This window comes from Nannospalax galili, unplaced genomic scaffold (genome assembly GCF_000622305.1).
Source record: "Nannospalax galili isolate Female #2095 unplaced genomic scaffold, S.galili_v1.0 scaffold1331, whole genome shotgun sequence".
NCBI lineage: Eukaryota > Metazoa > Chordata > Mammalia > Rodentia > Spalacidae > Nannospalax > Nannospalax galili.
Window position 1 is genome coordinate 1,447,236 of NW_008330679.1, and position 16,124 is coordinate 1,463,359.

Consider the following 16,124-nt stretch of genomic DNA (forward strand, 5'->3'; position numbering starts at 1 on the left):
GATTGTTCAGATAAGCTCAAAATAGAGCGATGAAAGGAATCAATACCCATTCAGCTCTAAGTTAGGAGTTATAAATATCAAAGCCTATCTACCACAAGAGTATGGAATCACTGGGTAATTTGGCAGTTTTAGCCAGAAATCTGCAGGACATATGCTAATGCAATTGGGGCGGGGGAGGGCGGGGGATGGGACTGTCCAATTTATCATTTTACTGACTCTCCAAACAATGTCTAAAAATCTGTGATATCAAGTCCCAAGGGTCAATTTGAAACTAAAGAGACAGTATTGAGAGAACTGCAAAGTCATGACTCTGACAAACTATCTTCCCATTTTTAAAATAAAACAAGTTTATATTTAATAAAATAGCCAATTTTTCACAGAAGTAAATCTCTCACTAAAATAACACAAGAGTAGCAAGTATTTTACAGGCATTTATAAATAAGAACCATACCTTTTTAATAATAACCATATGATTTAACTATATTAAAGTATCAGAACTGTGAATACATATTTTAAAGAATATACATTTATATTTGAAGATGGACACACATTGGGGAAAAGGAAATGTCCTAGTTTCTTGAAGAGGGAGCAGGACAAAAATTTTAAAGTAAAAGTAATTCTATGCCAACAACAAAAACAAAAAACCCTAACCTAAGATGGTTGTGTTGAGAGCCAATGTATTTTGGCTATCTTATATGTAATTCTATAAGAACTAATGAAGACACATTATAAATACAAGAGAAGGAAATACAATTTAGCAAATGGTAACAATTGTTTCCTTTTAAAACAGTAGGAAGAAATATAAAGTAGCTAATTTTCAAACTAAAGTGATTACTAAATTTGAAAGTTTTAAATGACTTCAATAATATTTTCAGATTCTCTCTGTCATATAATAATTTGCTGATGTCAATAATGAACACTGGTGTACCCCCAAAAAGGCATAGTAAAAATGATACCACATATACTGAAATATATATATAAATATGGCTAATAGTTCAAGCAACCTGAAATTTATAAAATCAATATCTTAAAATACATCCTGTGTATCAGTGCAATTATTTAAACTGCAAAATAATACTTACCAAAACACTGATAGCCAATAAAATCATGACTTTCAAAATCTGCATCTTCTATACTATATTTTTACCAAACTACAACACTTAAGAGCCATATCTTATGTTCCTATAAAGCATTTTTTTGTGTGTTTTCACAATTAGTTTCCAAGACATTCAAATGTTAGAGATACAAACATTTTTCAGTAATTTTATTTTGCTTTAGGAACTCAAAAGTAGCTTAATGTCTTAACATTTTAATAACAATAGGAAGGCTTTTATCACTTATAGGGAAAACAAAACGGGATTAACACTAATTATTTTGTACATATATACTCTAAACTCTTATATTTAAAAATAGTAGGTTATGGTTTTTTTTTTACTCCATTAAACTTTCAAAATGTGCACTTTTAACAAGTTGCGCATCCTTTTATCCAAAATGCTTGATAACAGAAGTATTTCAGATGCCAGATTTCTTTTTCAGATTTTCATTATTTGTATATAATAAAATATCAAGGGTGGGACTTTAAGTCCTAAACACAAAATTCATTTATACTTCATATACACTTCCACATATCATACCATCACTTTATAGTGTACTTATAATTTAACTATGACCTGTCACATGGGGTGAAGTGTGATTATGTCAGCCATCAAAATTTTTGGTTTCGGAGCATTTCAGACTTTGGGGTTTCAGATCAGTAATACTCAACTGGTACTGTATTCAGAATTACTAACACTTCTATAATACATACATTTATGAGTCTTTTAAAAATTCTACATATGAATGCACATCAATAAGTGAACCACAAAAACCAACTCCAAGTCAAATGTTACTTCAAATATTAAATTCAAGCACACCAACATAAAATACTCTACGTATTTTGAACTTATATCCCATGTTTTTTTGTTCTGTTGTTGTTGAGACAGGGTCTCCCTATAGCCCCAGCTGGTCTGGAACTCACTATGTAGACCAGGCTAGCCTCCATCTCACAAAGATCTGCCTGCCTCTGCTGGGATTAAAGGCATGTGCCACCATGCCTGGCTTCCCATGCTATTTAAATAAAACTTTTAAATAAGGTTTTGGTAATTTTGACATCTAAAGCAAAGTAAATCTGCCTTAGAAGTAAGCCTGGGCTTACTGGTTGTACTATATACAGCTTACTCTTTTAACAAAAATTTCTAAGCTAAACAGAATCTGTAACTCTTTCAAGATCAGCTCTAAGAATAACGCCAATGGGTAAATACTGCTCCTTTTGTTCTGTCTCTAGGAAACTCAAATCCATCTGTCTTGCTAATCCTGTACTGAATACAAACAGAATAACGTAAACTACTAGTCAAGACAAAAATAAGAACTGAAAGAATTGCTAAATATGGGTGTTTATAAAATAGACTAACAAAGATTGTTAAGCTCTTTAAATATGACGACTTTTTGCAATTCCAGAGAGTGATATATTTATTATTCATTGACTTTAAGTAGCAGGTAACCCAATGTCTGGGGAAAAATATCCTTATACTAAAAGTATTTATAAACTTTTTAATTTGTAAGATTAAGTTTTGCCTGGTTTGCCTAACAAAAATATTCAAATTAGGGGCTGGAGAGATGGCTCAGTGGTTAAGAACACTTTTTGCTCTTGCAGAGGACTGTAGGTTTGGTTCTTAGCACCAACACTGTAGATAACAACCACTTCTAACTCCAGTTCCAGAGGACCCAACACCCTCTTCTGGCCTCCACAGGCACTCATGCAAAGTGGTGCACTTACATACATGCAGGCAAAACACTCATACATATGAAATAAAAACAAATTTAAAAAATACTCAAATTATTTAAAGAGATGAATAAATAACAAGGGGAGAGAAGATGAACAGGAAGTTCTGTTTGGCTTCAATAGAACAAGTGTCAAAGGGACACAAGGCATGGTGGCACATACCTTTAATCCCAGCAGAAGCAAGCAAATCTCTGTAAGATGGAGGCCAGTCTGGTCTACATATTGAGACAGGAGATTCTGTCTTTTTTGCCCCCTTAAATACTGTCATTGGCCAGTTGTTTGCCACTCTTGATTCTACTGGAGAATCCATTTTCCACATAATCATTAGAGTGATCTTTCAAATCATGTAAATTACTTACAAATCATGTAAATTACACTTACTACTGTGATTAACATATATTTTTACTCTGAATTACAAAGCCAGGCATTAAATGACCCCTGTCTACCTCTTATAGCACTGCTTGCATCAGCCTTCCCCATGCTCCTGGCAATAGCAGCCTTATTCCTTTTCTTCTAACATACCTGCCAGTATCCTACCTAAGATCTTTGTAGTACAAGTTCCTTCTGTTTAGGATATTCTTTTGTCTTCAAAGGTTTTCTCCTTATTCAGATTTCACTTTAATTTTTCTCCTTAGGGAAGTCTTCCTCCTCCATCAACTCAATCTTACTATTTCAAAAATTCTTTGTGGTTTCTCAAACTGCGAATATTGCTACCTGAAACAATTCCTGATAGTTCCCTTTATCAGAAATATTAAATGGAAAATTCTATAAATAAACAAGTTGAGCCTTAAAGTCTCACTGAAAGATTCTATATACTAGCTTGGTATTTCCTCTGGAATGTCAGTGGAATTCAAGTCTTTGCTTAGCTCTTAACTTTCCCAATAGGGTCTTCTGAGTAGACTGCTTAATTTTACAAGACTTCACCCTTCCAGCATTTATTCCCTAATTACCTTACCTTGCTTTACTGTTTCTTCTAAGGAATAATTTATTTACCACATTTTCTGTCAGTCAGGTACTTAATATTTTTCTCTGATGTATCCTAAGGGCCTTGAATGATTATTAAAACATACATACTCAATAAACATTTTTTGAATTAGTGAATGAAAATAATCTTTCCTACACACAATTAAAAGTATAAATATACTAACTATAATATGGAAATGAAATGAGATGAAAGGAAGGTAATTTATAAGTACCCAGACCCAACTGTATTAGAAAATACAATCAATGCACCAGTTAGATTCCTGTGTATATTATAATTAATACAATAGCACTAAATACAGACTTATACAGATATGTTACATTTGTTCCTCGAATTACTGTGTGACATTGCTAGGTGACTTGATTTTTCCAAATGGTGAATAATTCTTAGTAAACCTGTACATAAAACAAACTGTAATCATCCCTCACTTAGATTGATGATTCCATTCCTGAGAAATTCATTGTATTTTAAAACCATGAAAACTTTTTCTCTTGACATACCAGGTAGAATTGGTACAGGTAATTAGAAGTAAGTTTCACCTTTCACAAGTCAAAGTCTTATGGATGGAAAATAGTTCTTTGTGTCTGAAATTTTCCTGTATCAGTATCCTTAAAATTCTACCAAATCCTAAAATTTCTTAGTTTTGAGGACAATCAAAAACACATGCATTAATATTCTCTTACGGTCCTCATATGAACGGTTGTTCTGTCAGCTTGCCCAGCTTTATTTTTATTCTCAGTACTTATTCCTGTGTGACTTATTCATTTTGTTTGATGAGTATCTTTCTGTTAAAGTATGAAGAGCGTTATGTATGTAAAGCAACTCAGCGCAAAAAAGAACAAACGGCAAAAGCAGGAAATATGGATGGTAGTATCAAGGAACAATAAGGAAGGACACTAATCTATCCACAGTAGAGTGAATGACAGGAAAAGGGAAGAGAGAAAGTGAGGCTGCAAATCATGTTTGTTCCTGTAGGTCATTCAATGTAAACACATGGCTTTTACTGAAATAGGCAATATTATAGAGATTTGGGGAAGAATAATTATATAATCTGATTTGAGTTTTTTAAAATACTGTTCTGGAACTGGGCAGGTGGCACATGTCTTTAATCCCAGCACTCAGGAGGCAGAGGCAGATAGATTTCTGTGAGTTTAAGGCCAGCCCAGTCTACACAGTGAGCTCCAGACCAGCTGAGGCTACAGGGAGACCCTGTCTCCAAAAGAACTCCCCCCCCCCAAAAAAAAACGTTTCTGGCTCCTACTTCAAGTTATTTGAGACTGAAATGATGACAGAAGGTCTAAGATAACCAGTTAAGAAAGTCTGTAAGCAGGGCTGGAGAGATGGCTCAGCTGTTAAGAGCACTGACTGCTCTTGCAGAGGACCCAGGTTCTATTCCCAGCACCCACATGGCGGCAATGAACCATCCTTAACTCCAATTCCAGGGGAATCCAAAGCCCTCTTCTGACCTCCACAGCATTGCACAACATGGGTGCACTCACATACATGCAGGCAATACACTCATACACATAAAATAAAAATAATAAATAAAATATGAAAAAAAAATAAAGAAGCTGAGTATAGCAGCGCACGCATTTAATCCCAGCACACGGGAGGCAGAGGCAGGTGGATCTCTGTGAGTTCAAGGCCAGTCTGGTCTACATAGTGAGTTCCACGACAGCTGGGGCTACAGAGAGACCATGTCTCAAAAAGACCAAAAGAAAAAGAAAAAAAAAAAAGAAAGTCTGTAAGAACAAATTTTGTCAAGAAAAAGTCAGGAGTTTCAATTGTTAACATATTTGGTTTGGACTATTTATATAACATGCCAGTGGAAATATCAAAGTAGATAATTTGAGAGAGGAGCCCTGGCTAGAGATGTTTTTACTGGTTTTGATGCAGAAAGTCTGTCAAAAAAAACACAAAGGAAGGTTACTTACTTGGGCAATTTTTTGGTACAAGAGGCCTTTAAAAACTGCTTTCTTGGGCTAGGTGGGTTGGTACACACCTGTAATCCAAGCACTGAGAGGTTACGGGCAGGAGGGTTGAAAGTTTGAGGTCAGTCTGAGCTATAAAATTACTTTCTGTGTGGGGCTGGAGAGATGGCTCAGCAGTTAAGATCACTGGCTGCTCTTGCAGAGAACCCAGGTTTGATTCCCAGCACCCACATGACAGCTAACAGGTGTCCATAACTCCAGTTCCTGGTGAATCCAACACCCTCTTCAGACCTCCATGGGCACTGTATGACATGGGTGCAATTACATTCATGCAGGCAATACATTCATACACATTGAAAAAAAAAAGAAATATTTTAAAAAAGAAAGTGTAATAATATCATCATCCAAGGAGACTATCTGAAGTAGGAGGAAAAGGAAGAAACCAAAGTCTTCCTTTGACTATGTATGCTTCCTGTATCATCTCATTCATCAAGCCAGTTAACACTCAAATACTACTCTTTCCTGTCAGAGGAAAACCAATAGAGAAAATTTTTGTCACTTTGTTACTTCTTCATTCCAATGTAGTTTCTAACCTTAAATTATTCTTCTGAAACTATTCTTATGAAGTTCTTAACTTCATATAAAATACCATTTGATACTCTTGATACACACACACACACACTTTTTTTTTTGGGTATTTTTGAAACAGGGTCCCCCTGCAGCCCCAGCTGACCTGGAACTCACTATGTAGACCAAGCTGGCTTCAAACTCACAGAGAGCTGCTTTGCCTCTACCTCCCAAGTGCTGAAATTAAAGGCATGTGCCACCATGCCTGGCAATCCATTATATTTTAATTTCATTATTTAATCAAGATAAAAATCTTTATTGAAGTGTGTTTTTGTTTTGGGTTCATTCTAAATGAAATCAATGTGTATTTTATACTTACAGCACACCAAGTCACAATATTCATACTTCAGTGTTCAATAAATACATATGACAAACAGCTTCAGTTTTGAAAAGTGCAACTCTGAGTATATCTAAAATTAAACTCCTGTTTCTCCTAAATATGTCCCTTACATTTCCTGTGTAAGTGAATAACACCATTTATGTAAGAAGAGAACCCAGAAATTACCCAGACTACTTGGTTCATATGTTCTCTACATCCTAATAACAGTAACTCTCATCCCTGTGCCGTAATGGCTACTTGGTAAGTCTTTTTTGGTTTAGGTTGGGTTTTTTGTTTGGGGGGTGGGGAGGTTGTTTTGTTTTGTTTGAAACAGGGTCTCACTAGGTAGCCCTGGCTGGGCCTGGAATTCGCTATGTAAACCAAGCTCATCTCAAACTCACAGAAATCTGCCACCATGCCAGGCTTTCCTTTTTAAGTCTTTTAATCATTGTACTTAAATTAAGTTCCATTAAGTCAATGACCAGCCCACTATCAGGCACTTAATAGGTTATTATATATAACAAGGTTGTTATATGAAGAAAACAAATGATGGTAAACCCAGAGGCTTTATGATATAACTGAAATTAAGATTCAGAATAATAGAACTAGTACTAGAAGGCAAAAAGGAGTTAATTATCTTTAATGAAAATACCATAAAGCTAATAAATTAAAATCCAAAAAACTTCTACAGCATTAGACCATAACTGGATTTCAAGCTGCAGTGAAGATAAATTTGAATATAGTAAGATATCTTGCATAATATCTGCATTCACTACATTTGACTTTAATAAAACACATTGTATGATACATTCTAAGTATAGATTCAGATCCAGATTCCTTACTTAAATATATTAGCTACTTTATTAGCTACTTTTCTCCTAAAACATATGTACAAAGTCGATGTGAACAGATGCAGGCTTAGATACAGAATTTAAAGATAATTTAGAGATCATCACATCCAAGAATCTATTATAGAAAAGAAATAAGGACTAGAAAATTGAAATGCCTTGTCAGAAGTCGCAGAGCAAATTAGTGACAGTCCTACTATACTGAATATTGTCTATGAGATGACACCAAAATTACTAATGCGACTTTTTTTTTTTTTTTTTTTTTTTTGAGACAGGGTCTCCCTGTAGCCCTAGCTGTCCTGGAACTCACTATGTAGACCAGGCTGGCCTTGAACTCACAGAGATCTGCCTGCCTCTGCCTCCCCAGTGCTGGGATTAAAGGCATGAGCCACCACGCCCAGCACTAATATGACTTTTTAAAAATTAATTACTTTAAGAAAAAATAGCCATAGTAGCAATGTTGACTATACTCCCAACCTAGGTAAAAATATAATTGTATTTTGAAACTCTATATTTAGGAAAACAAATTAAAATTTAACTTTGGAAAAACCCAGTGGCAATAAAATAATAAAAGAAAAAAATATAAAATAAAATAAAATTTTAAGCTAAGAATTTATAAAAAGAGCAGAGAGGAAAAAAGTTACTTCTACAGATAAAATGTAATCCTGTTTTCTTAAGCTATTTTCTATAGCTCCTTTAGTAGACATAAGCTACAGACCACAGAAACTTCAAATTCAAGGTTAATATGATGAATGAGAAATGAAAATGCAATTCATGACAATAAGACTTACAGGAGGTTTTATAGAAATACACCAAAGCTCAAAATTATGTTTTAGATTATTAATTTCAGTAAAATTAAGTTCACATTGAAGGGTTTTGAAGAAAAAAAAAAAAAGAGGTAATTCCAAACTAAACATGCCTGAAATTTTAAAACTTTAGAATGAAGTATTTGTAAAACTTCTGTAGTACAGCAGAAAAGATTTAAGTTTGCTGAATTACTACAACCTATCATTATGACCCTAAGCTGTCAGACTGGAAAGAAACACCTATCATTATGACCTTAAGCTGTCAGACTGGAAACAGCTTAATGGAAGAGCACTTGCCCAGTATGTGCAAAGCACTGAGTTTAATATGCAGTAAAGCAAAAAAATTTAAAAATAAAGGGCAATGATGTCAATACTTCCAGAAGGAAAGGGTGAAAGTTCAAATCCTAAAGACTTTCAATCAAACATTTACAATTTTAGGTTATTTACACTCTATGTCTCTGGGTATTTTCTACCATATACAGCCTTTCATTAACTAGTTCATAAAATCTTCAGTATCACTCACGGACAATAGCTTGACCTACTAACAAACCAAACCTAAAAATAAAATACTAAGTTATTTAATAAATTGTAAGAAACAACATAGTTCAGAAAGAATTAAAATAAGTATTTGAGATAGCCATCAATCAGGGATTAGAATCAATGTCATCATCTTCTACTATTATTACAGTATAACAGAAGTATTAACATTAATATGCTCCTGCCCCTAAAACTAAAATACTTCTCCAAAAATATAATTTAAAATGTATTATCTAATTAAATTTAAATAATTCTCATTAATCAAATAAAAGTATGATGAGGGAAAGTTCTACTAGTAGAATAAGGATTATTCTTAGAGGAATTATTCATTTGAGGATATATTACATTTTGTACTTTTAACTCAAGACAGGGAAAGAATTGCTAACCCATTGTACATTTTAACATAATAAGTCTTGAATCACTAATCTGCAATTAAAGAAAAGGTCTTTAGAGCATTAAAACCCCACACCTGAAAGACTTACCATTTTATCTAGATGTTCAATGGATCTATAAATCTCCCCCTGGGATTCATCATAGTAACTGTAACGGAACCTTTGACCTTGAAACAAATATCATGTACAAAATAAAATAGGGAAAAATTAGAAGCTAAAAAGAAAGCAAGCGCTTACCAAATAATTTCAGTTCTCATGAAAGGCAAAGCACAGCTTAAGCCTCTGAGAGAATCAATTCCCAAGAGCCCTCAACATAAAAATAGTAGGCATATTTGGGAAGGTAATAAAAGAATGCTATATCACCAATGTTTTATGATGTTAAAAACTATTCCATATTGTAGGAACCTTAAAGTCACCAGCAATACAATAAGGAAACAAAACAGCTTAAAGTTAGAAGCATTGTTAAACATTGTATCAGTCTATAAAGGAAGGTAACCCAAAGAATATGATTTAAGAAAACTATCTCAGTGTGAGATGTCAATGAAAGCTTATCGTTATACAAATGAAAGATCTGATCTCTGACAGAAGGAAATGTGTAGGTCGGTGATACTTGCAGCTTGTGTGATTTTTATGATTATGATTTTTAAAAAAGGATCTAAATTTTGCATTACTCAGAAAAGGATTGATACTTGTGCCTTATGTGAACAGAATTCACAAAAGAATGAATATAATAAACAGTCCTACACTGACATCACATTTCAGTAAGAGTATGAACACAAAATATTCAAAGTTCAGCTGTTCTTCAAATAACAGACGTTAAAAAAGAAGCTTAAAAGCTAGACAGAAAACAAAGATTCAGGAAGTAGTTTCTGACTACAGTCATGAAATTCAAAAATTTGTTCATAACTAATTACAGATTATTTAACTATGATGCATTCCAGATACACTTAAGTCTACTTTCCGGCAATGCTTTTCTTCATTACTTTTTTTTTTTGGGGGGGGGAGGGTTGATTTTTTGAGAAAGGGTTTCCCTATAGCTCCAGCTGGCCTGTAGGTTACTAGGTAGACCAGGCTGACCTCGATCTCAGAGATTCCTCTGCCTCTGGCTCCCAAATGCTGGGATTAAAGCCACCATACCCAGTCCACCTTCATTACTTTTATTTTTCCTTATTTTTAAAGATTTGTCACAAAAGGCATTTCTAATGTTAGATGTACTACTCACACAACTATGTCTTTGAGATTTCATGTTTAGAATTCTATTAATACATCCAATTATTATCTCCACAATTAAGAAAATAGGACTATTTGGCTAGATTATGATGATTTCAAATCTTACTACTATAATATAGCAGAAAATTATAAAACTTTCTTTGATATCTTTAAAAAAACATCCAGAATTTAGTATTTCATATTTTGTTGTTAATCACTTTTGACATTTACCTTCCTAAAATATACCATATTCCTTAATTTTCACATTCTTTTTCTTCTTTTTTTTTTTTTTTTTTTTTTGTCTTTTTGAGACAGGGTCTCTGTGTATAGTCCCAGGTGGCCTGGAACTCACTATGTAGATCAGGCTGCCCTTGAACTCACAGAGATCCACCTCCCAAGCACTGGGATTAAAGATATGTGCCACCATGCCCAGCTTTAATTTTCACATTCTAACTACATATACCACTATATGTCACACTCAACATAATAATTATTAATTTCCCACAAGAGTTTTTATTAAACTAGTATCTTAAAACTGAAGCTATTCTAGAATTAAACAGGCTGTGAAATAGTGTCTGAATTTAACAAGATTACTGTACTTTGCCACAGTTATGAGAACTGTGACAGTCTGAACTAAAAGAATTCTTAAAAGATATATTATCACTCAATGCCTCCATATTTTAATTTTCAAACTTTTAAAAATTTATTTGTATGTGTATATAAATGTGTGCATATGTGGAAGTCAGAGAACAACTTGTAATATCAGTTCTCTCCTTCCACCATTTGGGTCCCAAGATTCAAAGTAAGGTTATCAGGATTGGTGACAAGCACCTTTACCCACTGGGCCATCTTGTAGGCCCTCAATGCTTCCCTATTAAATATCCATCAGGTCTTTCTTTCAAAATCTATAGTTAGTTATAGCTTTGTTTCCTACAGAGAATGTGTACTATACATATGTAGTGAGAAGTATCTATCCTGAGGACTGTAAAATTGACCCCATTTCCCACTTGCCAGGTAGTTGTGAGAAGAATGCTCAAGGCCAAATCTACATTTCAGTCACCGTACCTTTCTGACTCTATTCACTGGTACTACATTTCACTCCTGTTTCAAAGTTCTTTTGATAAAGCTGCCCAACATCTTTTGTGAAACAAGTAATTAAATGAACACCTTCGACAAGAAAATTCTGATTCACTGTCACTATTCTAAAACCACTATTTTAGAGAAAACCAAAGTAATGTGAACCTGAACCATTTCAGGTTTACACAAATACATTCCTTTTCCCTACTTCTGGAAACAGTCAGTCCTTTTAGCTTCTGTCTATAAACCTTATGAGTGAGACATAACTGTCTTATATAAAGACTCCTAGGCTGGGCATGGTGGCACACGCCTTTAATCCCAGCACTTGGGAGGCAGAGGCAGGTAGATCTCTGTGAGTTCAAGGCCAGCCTGGTCTACATCTCGAGTTCCAGGTCAGCTGGGGCTACAGGGAGACCCTGTCTCAAAAAGACCAAAAAAAAAAAAAAAAAAAAAAGACTCCTATTCCCAGGTGCAAGGAAAAGTATACATTCTGAGAGTGATTTAGTACTCAAACCCCTTACTTCTAAGAGCTGTTTAAGCAGTGACCCTGCCAGGAAAGTAGGTAGAAAATATAACAATATTTTCAATGATATATTCCTATAGATGATCTATTTAACTTTAAAAGTACTTCTGAAGGAAAGTATAGAGATATTTGAAATACTTTAAAATACCAGAATCAATGTGTAATTTAATGCAAATGACAAAATACACATGAAACCAATTCAGGTAAACCTTTAGTACTTCAGTACTTTTTGTTATTCTTTTGTAACCATCTCAAATTTAGTAACATAAAAACTAAATATAAATGGTTGAATAGTTCATATTTTTAAAAAGCCATGTGCAGCTACTGTTCTCCTGAAAATTATACAAGTATTTTAAAATTATTTGCTCAACCCATTCTGGTCCACATACACAAAGACAGCATCTAATTTCAAGAAAATTGTTGCCATCATCTTACTTTAGTATGTATGTATGTATGCATGTACACAAGCACACACATGCACTTGCATACACATACACACTAATCAATCAACACTGAGAAACTAAGTTCAAAAGATACTTTCTTGCTTCTTAAGTTTCTCAAGATTTTATTAATAAAGAAAACTACAGTACTAACATAATACATGGGTCATAAATGCACCTTTAGTTATATACTGTTCATTCAAAATATACTGTGATTTCATGTATCTCATGAGCAAATATATTTTACTCCACAAGTTTTCATATTTCTGACTTTCAGGACAACTATGAACCTAAATGTGAACAAATACAGCTACCTCTGTACCTGGAGGACTGGAATTGTAAGCAGTTTTCTAAGTATGAATAAAGCATATCACATAGTAGAGAAAATTACTTACCTGAAACTTATCCTTTCAGAAGGTACACTGGGAAAATGGATTCTCTGAGCCCCTGTTTCAACTCCAAGTATGAGCTTTCTAGCTTTAAGAGCCACTGACACTGCCCCTAGGGGCAGGACAAGCTTTGGAACTCCCTAGTGAGTATGTCAGTAGTTTCTTCACGTGCCTTCCCTCAGTTCTTTTCAAATTCAAAAGATGAGAGGAAAAATAACCCAAGAAAAAAAAATTCCTGTAAAGCAGAAACCTTACTCTTTGAGGGAAGGAGGGTAGCTCATTTGTGAATCCATTCCAGAGCACGCTTTCTGAGAAAAAGAAATACAGGTAAGTAATTTTCCCATCTCCAAAGGTGACTGGTGATTAATGAGTGGATTCACAGAGTGTGGAGAATAAGCTCCAGGGATGTCTGGTTTAACACACAACAATCAACTAATGAGGACAAACGACAATGAATGGTACAAGAACCAACACTACTTTTTAAGTATCTCAAAACAAAAAATAAGAAAAATATTAAATACCTCAACATTAAGCTATGCACTAGACTGCTGAAATATGCAATGACCTACCAAAGTTTACAGAGCCCCCCAAAATATCAATCAATGCTTAGGAAAGCCTTTCAGGTAAATGTCCAATAAAAATTGTTCTGTGTACATTTATTTATCACTTTGCTAATATGTTAAACCATTTCAAATGCTTAAAACCTCTGAAAAATCTGTTAGCTAAATTACTAGGCAATTCTACAAGGAGGTTCTAAACTTGGAATATTTGCAACTGAAATCACAATGAAAGAAAAACTGTATTTCATAAAGGAAATACTAAGTCGTATCAAATAAGGTAATCATTTCTAACAACTAAGTGCTATCATCCTTTCATTCTGAAGAGTTACAATGAGAAGGTATTAGCCTTATCTCAATACTGCAAAAGGTCAAAAACCTAAATCTGTAATGTTAGAACATACAGATTTGAGAAGACAAATGTAAAGCTTGAGTAAGATATGTTGGGAATTAGCTAATTAGCTAATTTACATTCAAACCAATTTAAGCATTTAGAAAATTGTAATGTCCTTGCACCTAAGAAACTTCACAGGAAGAATATGCATGAACAATCACTTAATCATATTAAAGAATTATGAATATAATATAAATGTTATAAATTTTTATAAGGTCACTTTTAATAAGTGGCTCATATTAAAAAATAAGTGATATAATTCTAGGCAAGCTCAAAATTGCTAAAGAAACTACAGCAGGTTGTATTCATATTTTAACAAAATATATGTCATAAACATTTACTAAGTCTATTTATTGGCACTGATTTGCAAACCACCATAAACGCAAATCAATACAAGCATGACTTCACTTGTAAAGAACCAATTTTTTTTTGGTCTTTTTGAGACAGGGTCTCCCTGTAGCCCCAGCTGTCCTGGAACTCACTATGTAGACCAGGCTGGCCTTGAACTCACAGAGATCCGCCTGCCTCTGCCTCCCGAGTGCTGGGATTAAAGGCGTGCACCACCACGCCCGGCTAAAGAACCAATTTTTAGGATTTAGTTTCATTTAGAAATTTGTTAACTTTGGTAAAAAAAAAAAAACAGTGCTAATGAAAGCTGTCAATAATTTAAACTTGGAAATATACGTTTTTCAGAAGACAAAAAACAAATATTCACAGTATATATGAAGAATATAAAATTGAAACTTGGGAAACAAAATTAAATTTTTGCTAATTAGAATAACTGAAAAAAGTTCAGAAAATTTTCTTATATGAAAATCCTACAAGATGTAAAACTTGGTAAATGTAGTAAGTACTAAAACAAGTCACTTAACCAAGATAAAAATCAAAAACTAGCAGCAAAGGTGAAATAAGGTAGGATTATTACAATATACCACACTATGGTCCTAATGCTATTTTATAATATATAAGATTGATGGCTAAATAAAAGGCAGGGTTGAAATGAAGAGCTATATTTTAGGTGACTCAGCTGAAGCAACAGAAAGAAGTAAAAGAATCTAGGTTCCTTTCTCTCCTATGTCTTGCAGAAAATCAGAATATTTTAGTCTCTATTTTTATCCCTGTAGTGTCTCTTTTGAAATCTAAATAAAAGCTAAATGGGATCTCAAAGATGACCATTTATTAAAGTAAAATACATTATAAAAAAGAAGTCATTTTTATGATGGGACACTTGCTAACAAAATCAACAAGGAAATTTTATTTCCAATTTACACATGTTTCCCAAGTGTCTCAATCATTAAGTTTTTTCATTTTATTTTTCATAAAAGTTGAACAAAATAGAAAGAGAACCAATTTTTAACTAAAAGGGAAAAAGGTAGTAACTGCCAGTAGTCTAATATAATTTACCAAAAACAAATTCGAACTGTGTATATCTGAATAATTTGTCAAGTATACCATAATCAACTAAGGAATTTTTCTTCAGAAATTAGCTATTTAGAATTATGAAGTAGTAAGAGCCTAAACCAATGAACCTTTTAAGATCTCTATGTACTTAAAGAACTAAATCATTCCTCCGAAATTATTTAGAATTATTCAGTGTTATGATTGTTTTTAAATGGCAAAAATCAACATGTATAGCATCTTTACAAGAAGAAAAAATGCTGGGTATGATGGTGTGTGCCTATATGGGAGGCTAAGGCAGGGGGATTTCAAATTCAAGGTTAAGCCTAGGCTCCATAGCAAAACTCTGCCTTAGAAAGAAAGAAAAATAAATAAAAAGAGCTAAATTTTTGAGAAAGAATAAACCTGAAAACCTAAAATCTGAGACTTAATTCTCAAGACAACTTAACCTGTAGTTGATCAATGAATCAATTAACTTCAATTGGCATGCAAAACTCAAAGTGCTATATTTTACAGAAATGACAATTACTATTTATTATGGTATCAACTTTAGTATTATTCAGGATACGCCTGACACTGACCCCCCCATGACACTATAAGTCAAAGTAAATACTTCATGAGTACTATTAGTGATGGTGCCAACTCAAAACGGAACACAGGAAAAGCTCCATTGTTTAACCACCAAATGTAAATATAAGTATGTCAGAATAATCTTCATAGCTATTATTTGCCAATCTTTGGAAATTTTGGTGGTTTATTCTTTCTTTTTGCAATTATCACCTGGAGATCTTCTCTTACAATTTAAATTATCAAAGTTTTCAAAGAGAGAGAGAGAGAGAGAGAGAGAGAGAGAGAGAGAGAGAGAGAGAATATG

General features: G+C 33.7%; 1 protein-coding gene across 5 annotated transcripts in view; it reads right to left on the bottom strand.

Annotated features, from left to right (window-relative positions):
• Memo1 (mediator of cell motility 1) overlaps positions 1-16,124 on the bottom strand; it is a 114,200-nt gene that overhangs the window by 5,997 nt on the left and 92,079 nt on the right. For all 5 annotated transcript variants that reach the window (XM_008851028.2, XM_008851016.3, XM_008851007.3 and 2 more), the window contains one exon: positions 9,354-9,430. In XM_008851028.2, coding sequence (XP_008849250.1) covers positions 9,354-9,430 — 77 coding nt within the window. The remainder of the gene's footprint in view (positions 1-9,353; positions 9,431-16,124) is intronic.